The sequence below is a fragment of the Entelurus aequoreus genome, linkage group LG03, assembly GCF_033978785.1.
Source record: "Entelurus aequoreus isolate RoL-2023_Sb linkage group LG03, RoL_Eaeq_v1.1, whole genome shotgun sequence".
Classification (NCBI taxonomy): Eukaryota; Metazoa; Chordata; class Actinopteri; order Syngnathiformes; family Syngnathidae; genus Entelurus; species Entelurus aequoreus.
The window spans coordinates 21,235,463-21,261,100 of record NC_084733.1 but is presented as its reverse complement, the minus strand read 5'-3'; the positions used below and the strand labels follow the sequence as shown (position 1 = coordinate 21,261,100).

The 25,638-nt window shown below is 38.2% G+C and overlaps 1 protein-coding gene across 1 annotated transcript in view; it reads left to right on the top strand.

The window, feature by feature from the left end:
• Positions 1 to 14,310, top strand: part of LOC133646274 (protein TUNAR-like) — a 35,667-nt gene extending 21,357 nt beyond the window's left edge. Inside the window, exon 2 of the mRNA XM_062041459.1 lies at positions 13,851 to 14,310. Coding sequence (XP_061897443.1) covers positions 13,851 to 14,036 — 186 coding nt within the window. The 3' untranslated portion in view covers positions 14,037 to 14,310. The remainder of the gene's footprint in view (positions 1 to 13,850) is intronic.
• Positions 14,311 to 25,638: the final 11,328 nt, after the last annotated feature.

Sequence of the window (25,638 nt, the reverse complement as noted above, 5' to 3'; positions counted from 1 at the left end):
CTTCTATCGTGGTAACACATCGGCGTGCTACGGTATTAGCCGTAAAAGCTAACTACGGCAAGAGATAAGCTACCTTCTACGTCAGCACGAAACGCGTTTGAGTTTGTAAAGCACAACACTGCGATAGAACACCAATCTGTACTGACTGAAAAACATGAACAATCACATTACAGTATCTGTAAAGTATTAGCCCACATTTCGTGTTTTGTTTGTACAAAGGTGAGCTAGCCAGACAGCGTATGTACTGCGGTTGTAAAGGCACACGTGACGTGTTGCGTGTATCGGGGTCGATATTATAGTGATTCACTTGATGGACAGTTGTCTTTTAGGTCCAGCTGACCGGGGACGTTTCCTGTTGATTTTGGGTAAGCACGCCATTTATGTCCAAATAACTTGTCTCCAAACTCCACCTTTGCAGCTTCAAGTGACTTTCACCTCATTCTCTCGGCTTCCGTCTGCTCCGACGTTTCACCCTCTTAGTCGTGCTGGCTACTATAGGCTGCAGTTCATCCTCTGTATATTCAGCTTCAAAAAGATGAGGTAGAGAATCCTCGTTTGTCCAAAAAGAAATAGATCCCGGAAATGATTTAACCTCTAAAGGCCTTAGTGGCCACATGCGTGGACAGCACCTTTTAGCTCTTATTTCCAAAATTGTGTACACATACTGAATTGGGGTCTTATGCCGACATCCATCCATCCATCCATCCATTTTCTACCGCTTATTCCCTTCGGGGTCGCGGGGGGCGCTGGAGCCTATCTCAGCTACAATCGGGCAGAAGGCGGGGTACACCCTGGACAAGTCACCACCTCATCGCAGGGCCAACATATGGACACTTACACTGCTATCTGGTGGTGTCAGAAGAGTATAACATACAATGGAATTTGGAAAAAAAAGTGTAAAAATAAAAATGTGTATGTCACTACACATGAAGTACACGTTTGTGTACTTATGGACTAAGTACTTCATATTAAAAATGATTTGTAGTTTTTGTTCTAATTAGGGTCAAATAAGCCCAAATAGCAAAGAGAAATAAAAAAGCATGTAAACAAACAAACCTTAAGAGGTTAAATGATCAAAATAAAATTGTACATTTTAAATATTGTAATGACTGTGTCTGTTACTACATTATATATAGACTTGTAGTGTGTATTTAAAAGGTTGATGGAGGATTTTGAAGTTGTTTTAGAGGGCTGTGAAGGCTACAACGGTGACTCTCATTAGCCTCATCCTTAAAGTGTTTGTTTTTATCATCTTTAAAATCCTAAAAAAAAATAACAAAAGACATGTGAGTTTTTGTCTCTCATAATGATTGTAAACGAAAGGCATAATTCCAAAAAAAAGTGCATTTCCCCTTTAAGGATGGATACCGTTTACATTTGCACCGATACAGTACCAATTTAAGTTACCTGGGAATCGATACTGGTACTCAACGGTACCTATTTTCGTAACTTGTGTGTGTGTTGATAAATATTGTTTTTGATAATAAAATAAAAAAATTTATTGAAACATTTAAAAATGAGCTGATTATGAAAACTGCTGTCTAGTAGCTATATTTTGTTTTATTATCACAATTCGTAGTCTTAGTTGCAGGTATAACATTAAGTAGTTTCATTTTGGTGTGTCGTTTTTCTTGTTGCACCCCAAGAAAGTGTAAAACTGTAAGTATTTTACATTTTACGTGCCGTCTGTTTGATTGCATTTTGCAACCTAGTTGTAGTTTTTATTAACACATTTGGTGGTGTTGTAATTGCCATGTAAAATCATTAATGCTAATCAGTAGCATTCCAATGTACATTAGCATCAGGCTCGTAGATTTTTGCATATTTAAATTTTTGTAAGTACATTTTTTACTTACATTGGAGCATTTTTTGTTGGCATTGAAAATTGCAACATTACTGTCACAACGGGGGTGTCGCAGCTTGCTGTGAGGTTTGTTCCCCCGGGATGCAAACGGACCACTCCGGACCAGGGCCGGCCCGTGGCATAGGCTGTATAGGCAAATGCTAAGGGCGCCGTCCATCAGGGGGCGCCACGCCAGTGCCACAAATGTTGGAGGAAAAAAAAAAAAGAAAAAAAAAAAGTTGGTACTATTATTTCTAAATACATCAAATAATCCCACGTTAATTAAAATGCAAAGTAAAGCCTATTTAATAGAAATATTATTTGTTACAACATTACGCACGGTGCGCCCCCTCCCTTCCCGTATCATGACTCTTTTTGGATGTCACCACATAAAAAAAATCAACAGAAGATGTCAAAACGGCCAAAACTGTCAGGTGCCCAGGGGAGAAAAGAAGGGGAGAAACGAGAAAAAGACAGAGGTAGCAGGTAGGTAACGTTAGCCTACATGAAATTATTTGTCTGTTACAGAATGTGATAGTAACCTGTCTTTTTTGCATTAAGCTAATGTTACATGATTCGGCAATTGCTAATCAATAAATAGCTAGTTCTGTTTTAACGTCGGGTTAATATTGTGGAGGGGGCTAAATTGTTATGGAAAATAATAATGTAACGTTAGGTAATTACAGTACTCCCTGGTGTACAGCAATTTGTAAGTCATTCTAGTTAATGCAGTATTAAAAAGCACAAATAGAGAACTCTGTAGGATCCCCTTTTTTTGTAATATAGTTGTTAAAGTCATACTGGTTTGATATCTTGTTTTGTGCAGTGCCTTATTTATATTGTATTTTTAATTTATTTTATGCAACTTGTTGACACGTTTTATTTTGTGTTTATGTATGTAAAAAATATTGTATTTCATATATTCATATATTCATTTTTTATTTTTTGTATTCATTTATTTATCCATATTTTTTTTTGTATCTTGTTAACTATTCTGATTGTTAATTTGCTTTCTTTAAGTAAAAAAAAAGGTCAAAGACAAAGCTATTTGGTTTCTTGTGAGTATATACACTTCACTGCCGATGTGGGGGGGGGCACCTAAAATCTTGCCTAGGGCGCCAGATTGGTTAGGGCCGGCCTGCTCCGGACAGGACTTGCAGGTAGGAACATGATTTAATCTTGAACAAAACTCAAAGAGTTACAAAAAACGGAAAACAAGGCGAAGGAACAAGGTGCCGATCGCACTTGAAGCTAAATACTTAGCATGGACTAGAAGACAAGTGACGTGACGAGAGCATGAAGCAAACACTTAGCATAAACTATGGCCTGGAACACTCAGGGAACTGTGGCATGAAACTAGCAAGACTTACTTGGCAAGGCATGAGACAAACAATGACGCCTGGACGACTGACTGGCAAAGGCAGGCTTAACTAATGTCTCTTGATTAGAGCCAGGTGAGCGTCCCAAACACCAGCGGCAGGTGAAAATCATAGGTAGGCGTGGCAACCAAACCAAACTCAGGTGTCAAACAGGAACTAAAAGAGTCCAAAACCAACAGAACATAACAAAAACATGATCCGGCTGAGTCTGTTGTCAGTGCTGCTCGAATAATCGCCAGGCGCCGAAGTACGAAGAAACGGGCGAGTCGACAACCGGACGTGACGTCACACGCAGCCCAGGCAAAATGCAGATTATGATATTGGGTTTAGGGCGAGTAGATACAATCCAATACTTGTCTACTCTAATTCTCCGTTCGTGGCCCTCAAATCGATCATAATTGTGTCTTGCAGAGCAGAAAGCTTCTCCGAGATGTTGTCCAGTTTGCCGTTTAGTTCTGAAATCGCTGCAGTCTCAGTGCCAACCGCCCTGCCTATCCCATCGGTCGTGACGGGCAGCTTCTGGGTGCCTTGAACGGCTGCCCACTTCTTCTGAATTTGTCGATATACCAGGGCAACGCTCAATCCAATCAACAGATGCCCGATTATCGTAGTTCCGAATAGGTAGGTGATAACAATGTCCTCAACAGAAAGAGTCGCTAGGTACCCTCCACTCCTCCCCATTGGTCCATTGTCTATACAGCAACAACGTTCCCTCAGGAGATTCTTCTTGAGAACATCTTGTCAATCGCTTTTTATACAAAATAAACCATTAGGACTATGAAACTCTGAGTTTTTAATCATAACCTGATCATCATGGATGATTTCCTATGAGAATCATATTCATTCACTAGGAAATTATCATTACTATTTTATTTTATTTTAATTGGAGCATAATCTTCTTCCTGGAACGAGTTGTATCTTCGCGTTTCCACTTAAGAAAAATTGTTCGACATTTTGTAATACAGTGGTACCTCAACTTAAGAATTTGAGTGTTGAGAGTTAAGGGTGTTTTGAGACAAGAGCTGTCCCTCGGCTAATTATGCGACAAGTTGCAAGCAAAAATTGGAGTTACAAGCATCTTTGCCATGAGTTGGCGTATTGATCTTACTCATTAGCAATAGCCTTCGCTAGAAATTGACATAACTTTGTTTTCCAAACATGGGAAGGAAGAAAGTGTGTGTGAAGGACAGGTGATATTTATTGAGTCAAAGGAATACATCATCAAAAAAATTACAGACCAAAGCAATTTAAGCATATCACTAACAGTCCTCACCATACTGAAGCAGATTGAGTCTAATACAAACCATAGCCATAACTAAAGTCATGTTAAAATAATATATAATGGCAGTCCATGAAAATATGGATGAGCTCCAGATGGTGTGTTTGACTGCGGTACCGTAGAAGTGAGCTCTCCAAGAACAATGATGTACATTATTTTTATATTACCTTAGAAAACTACTGTCATTGTTTGAAGTACATTCTATTGTATTGTTTTTTATACAATATTTCTTATCTAAACATGAGTTTTTCTTATTAAAAGGCATGTTAAAATGGTGCTGTTTTGGGGGGGCCGAGCACCGGTTAAACCAGGGGTCGGGAACCTTTTTGGCCTAGAGAGCCATGAAAGCCAAATATCTTAAAATGTATTTCCGTGAGAGCTGTATAATATTTTTTAACACTGAATACAACTAAATGCGTGAATTTTTAAGTAAGACCAACATTTTTAGAGTATAATAAGTCTCTTATTCTGAGGATGTCGTTGTGGCTTGTGCAGCCCTTTGAGACACTCGTGATTTAGGGCTATATAAATAAACATTGATTGATTGATTGAATATCATTGTTATTCTGAAGCTAACCAATACTAAATAAAATACTTATTACCATTAATACGACTTCTTGAACAAGTGCGGTAGAAAACGGATGGATGCATTGAAATGCATGAGAATGTTTTGTATTTTGAACGTTATTTTTAACACTGTGATTACCAACGTCAACTAAGATTTATCTGAGAGCCAGATGCAGTCATCAAAAGAGCCACATCTGGCTCGAGAGCCATAGGTTCCCTACCCCTGGGTTAAACTGATATTAATTAATTTCAATAGAGAGGTTTATTTGAGATACCAGTTTTTTTCTGGTTTGTTTTTTTGTTTTTGTTTTTGTTTTTTATTAATCAATCCAACAAAACAATACACAACAATACCATAATAATGCAATTCAAATTCCAAAACCCGACCCAGCAACATTCAGAATAGCAATCAACAGAGCGGTTGAGAGGACACACAAACATGACACAAAACAATCCAAAAGCAGTCAAACAAAAATGGATATTATCAATGACAGTATCAATATTCAATATTTCCAACATAGCAGTGATTAGAAATCCCTCATTGACAGCCATTTATAAAAAATAAAAACTTTTGAAAAATGAACAATAGTGTCACAGTGGCTTATGTTGCGTCCAATATTTTCCACAAAGATAAAATAAGTCATATTTTTGGTTCATTTAATACGTAAAACAATTTTAAATAATGAATCCCATATACCAATATATGACTCATTATTATCTCAACGAGAGATGTCCGATAATGGCTTTTTTACCGATATCCGATATTCCGATATTGTCCAACTCTTAATTACCGATACAGATGTCAACTGATACCGATATATACAGTTGTGGAATTAACACATTATTATGCCTAATTTTGTTGTGATGATTAAACAATGTAACAAGGTTTTCCAAAATAAATCAACTCAAGTTATATTGTAGCGTCCCGGAAGAGTTAGTACTGCAAGGGATTCTGGGTATTTGTTCTGGTGTGTTTATGTTGTGTTACGGTGCGGATGTTCTCCTGAAATGTGTTTGTCATTCTTGTTTGGTGTGGGTTCACCGTGTGGCGCATATTTGTAACAGTGTTAAACTTGTTTATACGGCCACCCTCAGTGTGACCTGTATGGCTGTTGACCAAGTATGCCTTGCATTAATGTGACTCGGACGGCACGCACGCAATGGAAATGCCTTTAAGGTTTATTGGCACTCTGTACCTCTCCCTACGTCCGTGTACACAGCGGCGTTTTAAAACGTCATACATTTTACTTTTAGAAACCGATACCGATACTTATGAAACCGATACCGATCATTTCCGATATTACATTTTAAAGCATTTATCGGCCGATAATATCGGCAGCCCGATATTATCAGACGTCCCTAATCTCAACTAAATGCAGTTTTTTCTACTGATATAATTTCCATAGCTTGAGTGCACCAGTCAGTATGAGTTGGACTATCAACATCTATCCATTTTTTTAGTATTACCCTTTTTGTTATGATGCATATCGAAAGATACCAGTTTTGATTAAAGAGCTTTGTCACCGAACCAATTAAGCTTATAAGTTGAGGCACTACTGTAATATAAAATAAATAACAACAACATATTTATAGTCATTTTGTTTTCTAAATTCTGCACCTGGATTTGCATGGTCTGTAGTTTATCACGCTTGCAGAAATGTTTAAATTTATGTCAGTGGTCTATTTTTAGTCAACTATAAGCTCAGAAGCTCTGCTGTAGACGAGTCGGCGTATGCAACCCACTGACCTGCAAAAAGAGCACTCTTTTCCTGAGAGGTTTGGATGCCGACTCCAAAATCTGCTTGCGCCTTTGGGATACTAAAAAAACGAACAAAAAACAAAACAGAAAAAGATGACTACAACTTGTTCTTTTTATACCACTCAGCGGGCTGCACGTCCTTGAAAACTGCTCTTGTCTCCAGCCCAACGCCGTACTTTGGACAATCATCACTAAAAGATGACTTCTGAATGCAAACAACGAAAGGATAGGGAAATATTCCAGATATCGACTTGATGTTGCACATACAAAAAAAAAGTTATTGAATGTTTCCTCATTCTTTGTGTGGTCTTTTCACAGCACTTACAAGCCAGCAGATGGCTGATATTCTATTGAGGAAAACGTAATTTATTTTTGATGGAAAATATTTCTCCCACTCGTGAATAAAACATGGCTGCGCAAGGGCAGATATGAAACGCTGTGTAACATGCGCAAAGGCAGGATGACAGTGACAGTGAAATTATTTATTTACGATTTACAGATTGGGCTCTGTGGTCTTGAGTGTGTGTGTGAGAATGTGTCTAGTCTAGTGTTGGTCCAATGAAAAACATCTGTCTCCACAATGGTTATGAGTTTTTCGGATACAGTTCCAAAGATTCTATAAAAACAAAACAAAAAAAAAACAGCCTGTATGTCAGCTTTGTGTTATCAGCATCAACATTTATTTGTTTTCCTTACATTACACCTCTTTGCTCTTTTAATTCCGGTTGTTTTAGTAATAGTGTTTTTAGAATGTGCCATGGGTTGTTAAAAATTAGTTAAAAAAGCCGCACTTTGAACTGACCTTTTTTTTATGTATGTTTAAATCTGCTTGGTAAAATTAATTTTTGTACAAAACGTTGTGTAAATCGTAAAGAAAAACAAAATACAGTGATTTGCTAATCCTTTTCAACCTATATTCAATTGAATAGACCGCAAAGACAAGATACTTAACGTTCGAACTGGAAAACGTTGTTATTTTTTTGGCAAATATTAGCTCATTTGGAATTTGGTGCCTGCAACATGTTTCAAAAAAGCTGGCACAAGTGCCAAAAAAGACTGAGAATGTTGAGGAATGCTCATCACACACTTATTTGGAAAATCCCACAGGTGAACAGGCTAATTGGGAACAGGTGGGCGCCATGATTGGGTATAAAAGCAGCTTCCGCAAAATGCTCAGTCATTCACAAACAAGGATGGGGCGAGGGTCACCACTTTGTGAACAAATGCGTGAGAAAATTGTCGAACAGTTTAAGAACAACATTTCTCGACGAGCTATTGCAAATATTTCAGGGATTTCACCATCTAATGTGTGTAATATCATCCAAAGGTTCAGAGAATGTGGAGAAATCACTGCACGTAAGCGATGATTTTATGGACCTTCGATCCCTCATCACAAAGCGACATCAGTGTGTAAAGGATATCACCACATGGGCTCAGGAACACTTCAGAAAACCACTGTCAGTAACTACAAATTGTCGCTACATCTGTAAGTGCAAGTTAAAACTCTACTATGCAAAGACAAAGTTATTCATCAACAACACCCAGAAACACTGCCGGCATCGCTGGGCCCGAGCTCATCTAAGATGGACTGATGCAAAGTGGAAAAGTGTTCTGTGGTCTGACGAGTCCACTTTTTAAATTGTTTTTGGAAACTGTGGATGTTGTGTCCTCCGGATTGTTCTCGGCACAAAGTTTAATAGCCAGCATCTGTGATGGTATGGGGGTGTATTAGTGCCCAAGGCATGGGTAACTTACACGTCTGTGAAGATGCCATTAATGCTGAAAGGTACATACAGGTTTTGGAGCAACATATGTTGCCATCCAAGCAAAATTATCATGGACGCCCCTGCTTATTTCAGCAAGACAATGCCAAGCCACAGGTTACAACAGCGTGGCTTCATAGTAAAAGAGTGCGGGTACTAGACTGGCCTGCCTGTAGTCCAGACCTGTCTCCCATTAAAAATGTGTGGCGCATTATGAAGCCTAAAATACCACAACGGAGACCCCCGGACTGTTGAACAACTTAAGCTGTACATCAAGCAAGAATGGGAAAGAATTCCACCTGAAAAGCTTCAAAAATTGGTCTCCTCAGTTCCCAAACGTTTACTGAGTGTTGTTAAAAGGAAAGGCCATGTAACACAGTGGTAAAAATGCCCTTGTGCCATCTTTTTTGCAATGTGTTCCTGCCATTAAATTCTAAGTTAATGATTATTTGCAAAAAAAAAAAAAAAATTCTCAGTTCGAACATTAAATATCTTGTCTTTGTAGTCTATTCAATTGAATATAAATTGAAAAGGATTTGCAAATAATTGTATTCTGTTTTTATTTACCAACTACACAACGTCACTGATTTGGGGTTTTGTATATAAAATGAATTAACTTTAAAAAACGGAAACCGAAAACCACACTGATCACACCAAAAATCGAACCCCTGCCCGCTACCATGAAATGAAAAAATATCCTGCAAAAAAACAGCTTTAAACTTTTCCTCGTTACATTACTCCTGTTTGCTCGTTTATTACATTTATTAGGTTTTAATTTTAAATGTTTTTGTAATGGTACCTGCCAAGACCCACAATCCACACTTTGGATAGCCTGGTTTAAAAAGTGTTATTTATTATCTCTTTGGTTGAATGAATGTACGCATATTATATTAATTATCTTAAAAAGGGAAACCACAAAACAAACTAATCACACCTATCCATGCCATCTGTCATGAAATAAAACATAAAATAAACAACAACTAAACAACAACAACAATATTTGTCCTAAAATCTATGTTATAAACGTGTTTTCTGCATGATTCCGATCAATTTCTAGCATTTCTTGGGGTAAAAAAATCCCTGAATTTGCACATATCACGGCAAAAAACTAAACCGAGTAGCAACTTAGAACATGCAAACTCTCACAAAATGGGCGACTTGCCGATGACTTTTTGTTTTTCAGTGTGTCACTGCAATATAAAGTTTGCAGAAATACTTTTTCTCATGCCCTTCTACCGCCTGTGTAATGTAATGTGTGTGACATCTATAATCTTGCTGATTGGAACAATAAACTGAAAAGAATAACCATAAAGGGACCTAAAGGGGCATGCACGTAAATCTGACTCCTTACCAGCCATGGACCTACTAAATAACTGCAAATAGTACCACTTTTGAGGGTGTGTTGGACTTTGTCATTTAAGCACGTCTCACCATGCTAATCTAGGACACCAAGTACCTCTTCAGAAAACACTTGGCTTTCAAAGTACCACCATAATGACCAACATTTAAAAAACAGCAGCGTAGTAGGCCTAAGTATTCATTAAAAACAAGGCAGAGGTTGTTGTTGTTTTTTTCAACAAGTACATCTTTGAGTGGCTCCCTGGAGCTTTTTCAAAAATGGAAAAAAGATGGGGGGGGAAATATATTTGTTGTTTTAATAATGTTTGTGTAGGACAGGGGTCGGCAACCCAAAATGTTGAAAGAGCCATATTGGAGCAAAAATACAAAAACAAATCTGTCTGGAGCCGCAACAAATTAAAAGCCATATTACATACAGATAGTGTGTCATGAGATATACATTGAATTGAGATGACTTAAAGGGAACTAAATGAGCTCAAATATAGCTACAAACGAGGCATAATGATGCAATATGTACATATAGCTAGCCTAAATAGCATGTTAGCATCGATAGCTTGCAGTCATGCAGTGACCAAATATGTCTGATTAGCACTCCACACAAGTCAATATCATCAACAAAACTCACCTTTGTGCATTCACGCACGTTAAAAGGGTGGTGGACAAAATGAGACAGAAAAAGAAGTGGCATAAAACACGTCCTAGAAAGTCGGAGAAAGTTATACATGGACACAAACTAAGGTGAGTTCAAGGACCGCCAAAATTAGTAGGACAAAACGGCGCTCGCCAAATACTCGAATCAGTGAAGCATGTTTAATATAAACAGTGTGCTTTATAACAATTAGGGAGGTTTATGTCATGTTTGTCCTCCTACAGAAACCATATTAAAACAAAAAATGTATTTTTTTCCCCCTCATCTTTTTCCATTTTTCATACATTTTTGAAAAAGCTTCAGAGAGCCACTAGGGCGGCGCTAAAGAGCCGCATGCGGCTCTAGAGCCGCGGGTTGCCGACCCCTGGTGTAGGAGGACAAACATGACACAAACCTTCCTAGTTGTTAGAAAGCCCACTGTTTATTATGTTAGTGTTTATGCTTCACTGAAGACAGTATTTGTCTTACTAATTTTGGCGGTCTTTGAACTCACCGTTGTTTGTTTAAATGTACAACTTTCTCCGACACTGCCACAGAAAGACGTTTTTTTATGCCATTTTCTCTTCGTCTCATTTTGTCCACCAAATGTTTTATGCTGTGCGTGAATGCATAAAGGTGATCTTTGTTGATGTTATTGACTCGTGTGGAGGGCTAATAATCCATGCTAACATGCTATTTAGGCTAGCTGTGTGTACATATTGCATCATTATGCCTCGTTTGTAGCTATATTTGAGTTCATTTAATTTCCTTTACTTATGTCCCCTGTGTATTTAAATTATATTTACATGTCTCATGACACAATATATGTATGTAATATTGGCTGCATTTCTGTGCCATGTTTTTCCAGACCACAGCAAACATTAGATTGTAATAAATCCATTAGAAGAAGACCGCCTGCTGTTTCCTTTAACTTGGACACACACACCTATACTATTGGCAGTTTTAAGCCAGTCATTTCCAGGAATGATCTCACTTTCTGGGGCACTTACTTAATGTGTTGCCTTCATTATAACACTTACATAAGACTTGTAAAGTCATTTTGATAGTAGGCTAATATAGCTAATATAGACACTTAATGTGTTGCCTTCATTATAACACTTGTATAAGACTTTTAAAGTCATTTTGATAGTAGGCTAATATAGCTAATATAGACACTTACAGTACATCATGTGTTGTCTTCGTTATAACACTTATATAAGACTTTTAAAGTCATTTTGATAGTAGGCTAATATAGCTAATATAGACAGTTACTTAATGTGTGGCCTTCATTATAATACTTGTATAAGACTTTTAAAGTAATTTGGATAGTAGGCTAATATAAAAAATATAGACACTTACCTCATGTGTTGTCTTCATTATAACACTTATATGAGACTTTTAAAGTCATTTTGATAGTAGGCTAATATAGGTAATATAGACACTTATTAATGTGTAGTCTTCATTATAACACTTATATAAGACTTTCAAAGTCATTTTGATAGTAGGCTAATATAACTAATATAGACATTTACTTAATGTGTGGCCTTCATTATAACACTCATTTAAGACTTTTAATGTCATTTTGATAGTAGGCTAATATAGCTAATATAGACACTTACATCATGTGTTGCCTTCATTATAACACTTATTTAAGACTTTTAATATCATTTTGATAGTAGGCTAATAGAACTAATATAAACACTTACTTAATGTGTTGCCTTCATTATAACACTTTCATAAGACTTTTAAAGTAATTCTGATAGTAGGCTAATATAGCTAATAAAGACACTTACATCATGTGTTGCCTTCATTATAACACTTATATAAGACGTGCAAAGTCATTTTGATAGTAGGCTAATAAAACTAATATAGACACTTACTTAATTTGTTGCCTTCATTATGACACTTATATAAAACTTTTAAAGTCATTTTGATAGTAGACTAATATAGCTAATAAAGACACTTACATCATGTGTTGCCTTCATTATGATACTTATATACAACATTTAAGGTAATTTTAATAGTAGGCTAATATAGGTAATAAAGACACTTACATCATGTGTTGCCTTCATTATAACACATAGCCTTTTAAAGTAATTTTGATAGTAGGCCATTATAACTAATATAGACACTTAATTAATTGGTTGCCTTCATTATGACACTTACATAAGGCTTTTAAAGTCATTTTGATAGTAGGCTAATATAGCTAATATAGACACTTACTTAATGTGTTGTCTTTATTATAACACGTATATAAGACTTTTGAATTAATTTTGATAGTAGGCTAATATAACTAATATAGACACTTACTTAATGTGTGGCCTTCATTATAACACTTATATAAGAATTTTAATGTCATTTTGATAGTAGGCTAATAGAACTAATATAAACACTTACTTAATGTGTTGCCTTCATTATAACACTTATGTAAGACTTTTTAAGTCATTTTGATAGTAGGCTAATATAACTAATACAGACACTTACTTAATGTGTTGTTTTCATTATAACACTTATATAAGACTTTTAAAGTAATTTTGATAGTAGGCTAATATAACTCATATAGACACTTACTTAATGTGTTGTCTTCATTATAACACTTTTACAAGACTTTTAAAGTCATTTTGATAGTAGGCTAATATAGCTAATATAGACACTTACTTAATGTGTGGCCTTCATTATAACACTTATATAAGACTTTTAAAGTCATTTTGATAGTAGGCTAATATAACTAATATGGACACTTACATCATGTGTTGCCTTCATTATAATACTTATATAAGACTTTTAAAGTCATTTTGATAGTAGGCTAATATAGCTAATATAGACACTTAATGTGTGGCCTTCATTATAACACTTAAATAAGACTTTTTAAGTCATTATGATAGTAGACTAATATAGCTAATATAGACACTTACTTAATGTGTTGCCTTCATTATAACACTTATTTATTTAAGACTTCTAAAGTCATTTTGATAGTAGGCTAATATAGGTAATGTAGACACTTACTTAATGTGTGGCCTTCATTATAACACTTGTATAAGACTTTTAAAGTAATTTGGATAGTAGGCCAATACAACTAATATAGACACTTAATGTGTTGCCTTCATTAGAACACTTACACAAGGCTTTTAAGTTTTTGCGCCTCCAGACAGATCTGTTTTTTTGTATTTTTGGGCCAATATGGCTCTTTCAACATGTCGGGTTGCCGACCCCTGCACTCGGAGAAAGAATAATTTTAGCTAACAAATGAATTTGTTGTGGCCTTCATTCCAGACTGGTCTGAGACACAAACTCCGGATGCTTCCAGGGAAAATGGTCAACACTGTCTACAGTGATGAGGAGAAGGGAATCCAAGACAGGGAAAGCAAGGAGGAGACCATCTTGGCCATGTTGGGCATCATTGGGACCATTCTCAACTTGCTAGTCATCATCTTTGTCTACATCTACACCACGTTGTAGAGCGCTTCGGTTTTTGCAGCGCTCGACCGCCAAGCTGCGGCCATGTCGACCAATGAGGAGAAGCGCAGAGGAGCGCGATGGCGGACAGAAGCCAAGCCATACAAACATCCAGTTAGTTGTGACTTGTACATAATGCATGAAGATTGCGGGCCGATCAGGCTTTAAGGAGCAGCTTTTCTCCACTCATGGACAACAAAAGATCGCAAATACTTCTTTTTTAATGAATATTATTAAATAAAAGCTGTAAGGTGTGCTTTTAATTCGACATGCAGGTTTTTGGGCTTTTTCTAAAAATATTTTCTCAATAAAACCATGTCTTTTTGACCATACATGTGTAAAACAGCAGATATGATCATACAGTTGACTTTTAAAATTTGGTAGTTTTTGTGTTTTATTCTTGAGAAAAAAAAGTGTGTAAATTTGTGCAAAACTGTTGGTTAAAAAGAGATTCCATGGAATTTTATGGATGTATCACTAAATGTATTTAATTTCATATTTCAAGAACAAGGGAGAATTTGACATCACATACCAAACATTTTGTAACTACATTTCACATAGCTAACATTTTATTTGCGACTAAATCAGCTGGTCCCAGCCATGTATTGCACTCATTTTTGACTTAATTGCTTTAAGACGTAATTATTTAACACAGGGGTGTCAAACTCATTTCAGCTCAGGGGCCGCATGGAGGAAAATATATTCCCAAGTGGGCTGGAATAGTAAAATCATGGCATGATAACTTAAAAATAAAGACAAATTCAGGTTGATAATAATAATAATAATAATAATAATAATATATTTTATTTGTAAGAAGCACTTTACATTGAGTAAACAACGTCAAAGTGCTACAGTGTATTAAAAAAATAAAAATGAAAAGATAATAAATACAAATACAAATAAAAACTAGAACAGCCTAATAGCTAGAATTAGTATGCATATATATATATATAAAACGGGTTTTTAAAAAGAAGGGTTTTTAAGCCTTTTTTAAAAGCATCCACAGTCTGCGGTGCCCTCAGGTGGTCAGGGAGAGCGTTCCACAGCCCGGTCTCCCATTGTTCGTAGCTTTGTCCTCGGAGGTTGGAGGAGATTAGCCTGTCCGGAGCGGAGGTGTCGTATTGAGGATTTGGGGGTGAGTAGTTCTTTGAGGTAGAGGGCGGCATTTCCATGGAGGCACTGGTGGGTTAGTAGGGAGACCTTGTATTCAAAGTTGATTTCTTTGTTTTACTTTGGCCAAAAATAGAACACGCACATTCTGAAAACGTACAAATCACAAATAATCCTCTGGACAAAACACTTCAAGTTTGTTGAAAATTCTGAGGAAATTGGTGCAGCTTCAAAAACACAATGGGCTTAGACTTGGCCTCAGTGTATCTACAAAGCCAGGATTAAACTTGAAATCAAAGTCTTTCTGGGATTGAACAAAAACCCAACATGTAAGCTCTTCGAGGTATCAAATACCTCCTTTGTCATGTCCATGTATCAATCCAGTGCTAACTCAACAAACCGTGAGAAACGGAGGTAAAAACTATTCAAAAGGGTTAAGTTCACTTTTCTCGTGTTTGACAGAGACTTTATGGGGGAGTAAGGGTGCCAAATAACAATGTGTTCGAAGGATAAAACCTGTTCACGGGCCGGATGCCGTACGTTTGACACCCCTGATTTAACATTGAGTCTACACAATCTACTGTAATTCTCAACTATCAAGTCAAGTATTAATACGTCCTGTCTGACCAGTAGCAGTGGTTTCAGGTATGGGGAACATGTCATTTGAATTGTATACATGGTTGCTGCATTCAAGTCCATCTGGCTCATTCAAACTTTTACTACCCCTGTAGCTTCCAGTTACCCGGTCAGTCTCTCCAGTCTCCAGTATTAGCTGGCAGGTCTGGTTTTAAAAGATATTGAACTTCATTTTGATAATGTGTATTTAAAGTTAATGTTAAAGTACCTATGATTTTCACACACACACTAGGTGTGGCGAAATGTGTCCTCTGCATTTGACCCATCCCCTTGTCCACCCCCTGGGAGGTGAGGGGAGCAGTGAGCAGCAGCGTTGGCCACACCCTGGAATCATTTTTGGTGATTTAACCCCCAATTCCAACCTTTGATCTGAGGGGGCAGACTGGCAGATCTGGACTTTGCGGACGACTTGGCTCTGCTTAGCCATTCCTACGCTGCGCTCCAAAAATTGACCAACAATCTGCATGAGCAAGGGGGAAAAGTCGGCCTACGTATAAGCCAAGAGAAGACCAGGGCCATGACCGCCGCACAAGACCAAAACGTTCCACTGCTCACCGTAGGCGAACAAGGCATAGAGTACGTTGAGAACTTCACGTATCTTGGAAGCAACATCTCAAACACTGGAGACGCAGAAAAGGATGTACAGACCAGAATCGGAAAAGCTGCAGGAGTCTTCCAACGTCTCCGGAACATCTGGTCATCAAAATCTATCAGTACATCCAACAAAGCTGCGCCTCTATATGTCTGTGGTCATCCCTACAGTGACCTATGCCTGTGAGACGTGGATGAAGACATCAAGCATTACTAACAAGCTGGATGTCTTCCACCGACGGTGCCTCAGATACATCTTGAGGATCCCTTGGAGAGACCACATCACCAATGAAGAGGCGATGAGAAGGGCAGGGGTAGCACCATTGTCTGACATAGTCTCTGACATGAGAAGGAGAATGGCTGGACACGTACTCCGACTGCCAAGAGAGAGACCGGCAAGTGTGGCAATGGACTGGGTGCCAGAAGGGCTAAAGAGGAAGAGAGGACGGCCAAAGAAGACGTGGAGACAAACAGCCAAGGAAGACCTGAGAGGACTCGTCGCCCAATGTTCCAACAGGAATGGGAGGAACTAAGTAAGTACGTCCAACCTTTGATGCTGAGTGCCAAGCAGGGAGGTAATGGGTCCCATTTTTATAGTCTTTGGTATGACTCGGCCGGGGTTTGAACTCACAAACTACAGATATCAGGGCGGACACTAACCAGTAGGCCACTGAGTAGGTTTATTTTTAGATGATGTTTTAGTGTACACTAGGTTAGAGTGGTTAGAGTGTCCGCCATGAGATCGGTAGGTCGTGAGTTCAAACCCCGGCCGAGTCATACCAAAGACTGTAAAAAAGGGACCCTTTACCTCCCTGCTTGGCACTCAGCATCAAGGGTTGGGATTGGGGGTTAAATCACCAAAATTATTCCCGGGCGTGGCCACCGCTGCTGCTCACTGATGGGTCAAATGCAGAGGATAATCTCACCACACCTAGTGTGCGTGTGACAATCATTGGTACTTTAACTTTAACTTTTTTTTTTTTTTATCGTCACTAAAACGACTTGGTGGTAATTTATCATCTATGTTTAGCAACGTACAAAATTCTAAAATTTACCTGTATTCGAAAAAACAACCACTCCTTTTCGAGACTTGTTTTTGGAATAATGTTTTTGCAAAAATGTTTCGGGGTAGTTTACAATAAATAAGAAAATCTTTGCATGCGTGAGTGTTAGGAAGAAAAGCGGTGATTTTCTTAGGGGGAAAACTCATTTGATTTGCAAAATAAAATACCCAGTTAGTTCTCGCGAAAAAAAAATGCTGTCTTTTACTTGAGTCAATAAGGTATATGTTTTTATTTTCATGTAAAAGTCATTTCATTACTTTACAGATGCTACGATGTACACGTATAACAGAGTTCTTCGTTAGTTTATATTCATGTAAATGTCATTGAATTACCGTGTTTTTCGGACTATAAGTCGCTCCGGAGTATAAGTTGCACCGGCCGAAAATGCATAATAAAGAAGGAAAAAAACATATATAAGTCGCATTGGAGTACAAGTCGCATTGTTGGGGGAAATTTATTTGATAAAACCCAACACCAAGAATAGACATTTGAAAGGCAATTTAAAATAAATAAAGAATAGTGAACAACAGGCTGAATAAGTGTACGTTATATGACGCATAAATAACCAACTGAGAACGTGCCTGGTATGTTAACGTAACATATTATGGTAAGAGTCATTCAAATAACTATAACATATAGAACATGCTATACGTTTACCAAACAATCTGTCACTCCTAATCGCTAAATCCCATGAAATCTTATACGTCTAGTCTCTTACGTGAATGAGCTAAATAATATTATTTGATATTTTACGGTAATGTGTTAATAATTTCACACATAAGTCGCTCCTGAGTATAAGTCGCACCCCGGCCAAACTATGAAAAAAACTGCGACTTATAGTCCGAAAAATACGGTACTTTACAAATGCTACGATGTACACGTACAACCGAGTTCTAGGTTATTTGGTAGTGTGGATGGATCTGTGGTACAAATGTAGAGTTTTTGTGCATAATGACTGTGCGCCTTAAACATGTTCAATTATCAGGTTTTTATTATCTTGTGAAATACTTCACTTGTCATGTACAGTATATGTACAGTTCACTACCAATGTCCCGTTTTTTAATAATGCTGACTTACTGGTCAATTTTATAAACGTTTTGTTTCTTAAAATGTAGGAAATTGAAGAATTATTTCCCAAACCTGATCCGTGGTGACTCAATGCAGCTCTGATGACTAACATAACTTTCTGTTGATACCCCATCTTGCTTGGTTAAGATTTTTTTGTTAAAATTGTTGGAGGAAAGATATAATCAACAATTAAATGCATGGAGGTAATGTTTATACAAATTGTTCAGTTCTGAGTCGCCATATTGGTTTACAGTCCAATGCAGGGGTCTCCCAGAAGGGGGACTTTTGGGTCCTGCAGCCGCTTTGACGTATTCTATCAATTTGATTAAATCATTACGGATTTATGCCAAAAGGTTACAAGGAAAGACTGCATCATGTTGTTTGCCAGTCTCCGACATCACGACTTCAGAAAGTGCCTGAGACCTGCGTGTCTCCATACTCACAGAAACGACACAACAGTGACTTTATCCAACTTGGTCAAAACTTTACCAGACCGCCAGGAAGAAACCGTACCTGCGCTCTGCGGCCACTGCGGGACTGAACTCCTACCAGGTGGATCGATAAAGTCTGCTTTCAGCTGAAATCATGAGGAAAACCCGCCTTGTAAGCACACAGAAAAATATACTGAATGTATTTGTGATTCTTGTACACATTATTCCTAAACTCCAACAACTATACTGGTGTTAAATTCATGCAGATGATTAAACTCATTGAATCCTGAGAAGCAAAAACAATGATTTTATTTGTTTTTTTTGTCTCCAAATTTTTTGTCTCCAAAAAGTTTGTTCCGGTAATAGAAAATATCCAATTAATAAAGTAATGCCAATAGAACAGGGCTATTCACCCATATCGTTCTGGGGACACATTTTTTACATTGCAAAGGACACAAGTCAAAAAGTGTATTACAACTGAAACAGATATTTTTTGACGGCCCTTTAAGCGGCGCTTGTGGCCCATAAATAGGTTAAGCCAGTGTTTTTCAACCGCTGTTGAGTTGGGTTACAGTCAGGTATGCCGTGGGAGATTATCTAATTTCACCTATTTGGGTTAAAAATATTTTCTGCAAATGATGTGTTGTTGTTGAGTGTCGGTGCTGTCTAGAGCTCGGCAGAGTAACCGTGTAATACTCTTCCATATCAGTAGGCGGCAGCCGGTAGCTAATTGCTTTGTAGATGTCGGAAACAGAGGGAGGCAGTGTGCAGGTAAAAAAGGTGTGTAATGCTTAAACCAAAAATAAACAAAAGAAGAGTGCCCCTAAGAAAAGGCATTAAAGCTCAGGGAAGGCTATGCAGAAACAAAACTAAAACTGAACTGGCTACAAAGTAAACAAAAACCGAATGCTGGACGACAGCAAAGACAATGTACAGCCGAACATGACATGACAATCAAAAATGTCCCCACAAAGAAGGATAAAAACAACTGAAATATTCTTGATTGCTAAAACAAAGTAGATGCGGGAAATATCGCTCAAAGGAAGACATGAAACTGCTACAGGAAAATACCAAAAAAAAGAGAAAAAGCCACCAAAATAGGAGCGCGAGACAAGAACTAAAACACTACACACAGGAAAACAGCAAAAAACTCAAAATAAGTCTACTTTGAGAGATATGGTTGAGTGATGCATGGTTGGTTATAGTTTATAGTCATATCCAACACTTGCGACAACGACTTTTTACTGTCAACTAAGTTTCGTTTTTTAATGATTTCTGCTGGTGGTGTGCCTCCGGATTTTTTAAACGCAAAAAATGTGCCTTGGCTAAAAAAAGGTTGAAAAACACTGGGTTAAGCAACATTGGCGTACATTATATGTGCACTACAAATGGCTCGTGAGCAGTTTAAGATGTACCAAAACCAGCTGGGATAGGCTCCATCTTACCTGTATCCATAATGAGGATAAGCGATATAGAAAATTAATGAATGAAAAAACATAGAAACAAAAAAACAAGAGATTACCTCAGGGATCGGCAACCCAAAATGTTGAAAGAGCCATATTGGACCAAAAATACAGAAAACTAATCCGCCTGGAGCCGCAAAAAATTAGTCTTATAATGAAGGCAACACATGACGTAAGTGTCTATATTAGCTATAATAGCCTACTATCACAATGACTATGTGTCGCAGGCTGAAGCAAATCTTCGTTGACAGAAATGTTGAAATGTAATGTTTATTCTACACATTTTTACAACATTAGAAACCATTAGTAAATCAGAGGCTACTCAGAGGGTGAGATAACTCCTGGAAATGACTGGCTTTTAATGGCCAAAGGTATAGCTGTTGTCTGGAACAACATGGCACACAAACAATTATCTGAAACGCAGCCAATATTACATACAGATAATGTGTCATGAGACATGCTAAACTAAATTATACACAAAGAGGATAAAAATAAAGGATATTAAATGAGCTCAAATATACCTACAAACGAGACATAATGATGCAATATGTACGTACAGCGAGCCGAAATAGCCTGATTAGCACTCCAACAAGTCAATAACATCAACAAAGCGCACCTTTGTGCATTCACGCACAGCATAAAACTTTTGGTGGACAAAATGAGACAAAGAAGGAGTGGAAGATTTTACACGTAAACAAACTGTTGCGTCACAGTCCACACTATGGTGAGTTCAAGAACCGCCGAAATTAGTAGGACAAAACGATGTACACTAAATACTCACATTAAACATATTAAACAGTGGGCTTTCTAACAATTGGGAAGGTGTTACATCAGGGGTCACCAACCTTTTTGAAACCAAGAGCTACTTCTTGGGTACTGATTAATGCGAAGGGCTACCAGTTTTAGAATATATATAACAAATTGGACCAAGCTATATTTCTAACAAAGACAAATTTCTTCTAGATTTTCCAGAACGAAAATGTTTAAAGAAATTCAAAAGACTTTGAATTAAGATTTAAATTTGATTCTACAGATTTTCTAGATTTGCCAGAATAATTTTTTTGAATTTTAATCATATTAAGTTTGAAAAAATATTTCACAAATATTCTTTGTCGAAAAAACAGAAGCAAAAACGAAGAATTAAATTAAAATGTATTTATTATTCTTCACAATAAAGAAAAAAAAATACTTGAACATTGATTTAAATTGTCAGGAAAGAAGAGAAAGGAATTTAAAAGGTAAAAAGGTATATGTGTTTAAAAATCCTAAAATCATTTTTAAGGTTGTATTTTTTCTCTAAAATTGTCTTTCTGAAAGTTATAAAAAGCAAAGTAAAAAATAAATGAATTTATTTAAACAAGTGAAGACCAAGTCTTTAAAATATTTCTTGGATTTTCAAATTCTATTTGAGTTTTGTCTCTCTGAGAATTAAAAATGTCGAGCAAAGTGAGACCAGCTTGCTAGTAAATAAATAAAATTTAAAAAATAGAGGTAGCTCACTGGTAAGTGCTGCTATTTGAGCTATTTTTAGAACAGGCCAGCGGGCTACTTATCTGGTCCTTACGGGCGAACTGGTGCCCGCGGGCACCGCGTTGGTGACACCTGTGTTACGTGTACAGGAGGAGGAGATGGCACAGACAGGACGGACGTCGTTTAAACTCTATTTATTTATATATATATATGCACAATATAGCTATTTAAATGATAAATGAAGTGTGTGTATTAATCCAAGATGTAAATGAGTGTTACCGAGAGTGTTGAGCGAGAGGTGCGGAAGTCCAATGGGGGACAAGACAAGCTCTGAGATCCGTGAGCAGGCAGGAAGTCGGGGGCTATAGCGAGGCGTCGAAGGTCCGTGTCCAGGCGGGAGGTCGAGGTCCAAGAGGCAGTCAGGGAAGCAGAGGGAACAAGGGGAGACGAGACACACCGCTCGTCACACGGGAACGAAGGTCTGCTGTTGGAACGACAAGGAGGACACGAGACAATAAACACGACGGGGGAGAAAACAGAGAGAGCAGGTATGCATAGAGTATGATATACGGCTTGTTAGGAACTCGCATGGCTGCCGTTTTTGTGACCCCAAGATGCAGGAACCAGGAGAGCGAAGAGGAGGTAAGATGAGTTTTAATGTCATACAAACAGAAAAATGAAGCAGTTTTGCATACAAAGGTTCCAAACATAGAGTGTGATCTTCGAGCACTGAGGAGTGCTCGAGACAAGGCAGCAGTTGTGGACCGGCTGCCAATCAACGGCAGGTGAGCTGAAAACAGTGCTCCGCGGAACAAACAGGAAATTGAACAAAATAAGAGCACTGACAGGAAGTAAATACAAAAACAAGGAAAACAAACAGAAATGAAGTGACAGATCGTCACACGGCTTACTGTTAAGGACAGGTAGCTACGTTCTGGCCCGGAACGCAGGTCGGCACTGGCTTAAGACGCCCAGGAAGCTCATCAACGACAGGTGCGCTGATTGCTGGTGATGGATTGCAGCCTGATGTGCTTCTAGAGGTGCGCCTAGCGCAGCGCACACATGAATGCGCACTGAGGTGACAGAAGGTTTGTGCCATGTTTGTCCTCAAACAAAAACCATACTAAACAAAACATATATTTTTCCCCATCTTTTTCCTTTTTTAAATAATGCTCCAGGCAGCCACTAGGGCAGCGCTAAAGAGCCGTATGCGGCTTGAAAGCCGCGGGTTGCTGACCCCCGGGTTACCTTCTCAGCGGAAGTAACAAATGAAAATAACATAAAACTTCCCAAAACAGCAATGATAAACACACAGTAGCCTACTGTAACCTCCTCGGCCCTTTTTTTTTTTTTTTTTTACAGAACATACAGAGCAGATTGTGTTGAATTGCTGATTGATGCTTGAGCTCAGCAGATTTTCCATGCAAGACGTTCAATCTCGCTGAGCTGACAACTTGAAGAAAAGCTGCGCGGGCGGTTAATTCATCCACCACACGCGCCACACCAAATCAACAAGACGTGCTAATGACTAACAATAGCCGACGCTTTCTATTGTCATTCAAGACCAGGTTTCAGCGATGGCAGCAAAACACAGTAAAATTGAATATGACGGGAAAAATAAACACTGCACCCAATGGTGGACACGCATTTGTAGGCTTGGAGAAAAAAATAATAATTATGATATCAACAGCCGAGAGGGGGGGGGGGAGGGTCAAAATGTATAATCGGATACCTGTAATTAAATCGAAGAGGTGAGAAAAATTCTGTTGAGATGCATTTCTTTTTCCGTGAAGGTAACAAGCAGCAGCAAACGTGCATCAGTATGTGATGCAATTTCATAGCTGCAGGCGTGCACAATAGGCGGAGGGGGCCGATGTCCACTTGCACTTCTCAGATGGATTACACCATCTTTTTTCATCTGAAGAATTCATGTTAAAAACAAGCACAGCTTTTCTGCTCTGATCTAGTTGGGGTAAAACAGCTTCACTGTTAGTACCGTATTTTCCGGACCATAGGGCACTGACGATGAATGGTCAATTTTTTATCTTTTTTCATATATAAGGCGCACCGGAGTATAGGGCGCATGAAAGGAGTCATATTATTATTTTTTTTTTTTTCTAAATTGAAAACCCTTCCTTGTGTTCTACATAACATGTATTGGTGGTTCGTTGGTCAAAATGTTGCATAGATTATGTTTTACTGATCATCTTCAAGCCGCTTTCTGGATGTGGGCGGTCTTATTTACGTGGCTCACCTTCGGCAGCGTCTTCTCCCCGTCATCTTTGTTGTAGCGGTGTAGCGTGCAAGGACGGGAGTGGATGAAGTGTCAAAAGATGGAGCTAACTGTTTTAATGACATTCAGACTTTACTTAAATCAATAACGGAGCAGCATCTCCTCATCCGGAAACAACCACACAGGAAATGTGTCCCGTGAAAAACCGTCCGACCGGAACTCTAATAACTACATTTCCTTGGGTGAATAATGTAAACTCACTACGCCTGTATGTTTTAGTGCTTTCATGGCGAGTTTACCGACAGATATAAGTAAGAACTTTACACTAGTTTATATTAGAAATGGCAACAGCGCAGGATTGTCCGCTCTAAAATCGGTAGGTCGTGAGTTCAAACCCCGGCCAAGTCATACCAAAGACTATAGAAATGGCACCCATTACCTCCCTGCTTGGCACTCAGCATCAAGGGTTGGAATTGGGAGTTAAATCACCAAAAATGATTCCCGGGCGCGGCCACCACTGCTGCTCACTGCTGCTCACTGCTCCCCTCACCTCCCAGGGGGTGATCAAGGGTGATGGGTCAAATGCAGAGAATAATTGCACCACACCTAGTGTGTTTGACTATCATTGGTACTTAATGTCACATAAGAAGATAGAGAAAAAGAAGACGTTTATCAACTACGGTGCCAGCCCGGACTACAAAGGCGGACCCGCACAATTTTTTAGGATTTATGCAGATCCCAAATACAGATCAGCAGGTTCCAGAAGGTAAGAAAAGTTGCTTTTGCATACTATTGCGAAAGAAAACGCCAGATAATATGTCTTACCTTATACACACACCATAATTATACTCATATGTTTAATGCGCCGACAATCCATCAAGCGGTGCGGCTTCATAGCTTACCAAAGTCGTACTAAAACATTGTGATAGATTTTTGAGCGCTGCGTGTGTAATGTTCTATATTTTCAATGGAACATTTAAAATGTTGGTGTTGTTTACTTGAGACCCATCACAGTGCAGGCTACACTTATCTCTTATGTTTGACTGCCATCTACTGGTCACACTTATCATTACAGCATGTACCAAATAAAACAGCTTCGAGGTGGGTAAGCTCAACCAAACGTATTCCTTACATCCGGCGCACCGGGCTACAAAGCGCTCTGTCGAGTTTTGAGGGGGAAAAAAGCATTTTAAGTGTGCCTTACAGTCCGGAAAATACGGTAGTTAAATGGCCATTTCTGCACGTTTTACAGTGGAAGCGTTTAAGTCAGGTGGCCATTGGCGGCCGGTATCTTAGTTGTTTTTTTGTTGTTGTTTATTCCAGTGGTTCTCAAAATGTTTTCACCAAGTAGCACCTCAGAAAACACTTGGCTCTTCAAGTACTACCCTAATGGCCAACATTAAAATATAGTTGCATATTATGGCCTAAATATTCATTAAAAGAAGGAAGATGTTTTATTTATGTATTTATTTAAAGGCCTACTGAAATGATTTTTTATTTATTTAAACGGGAATAGCAGATCCATTCTATGTGTCATAC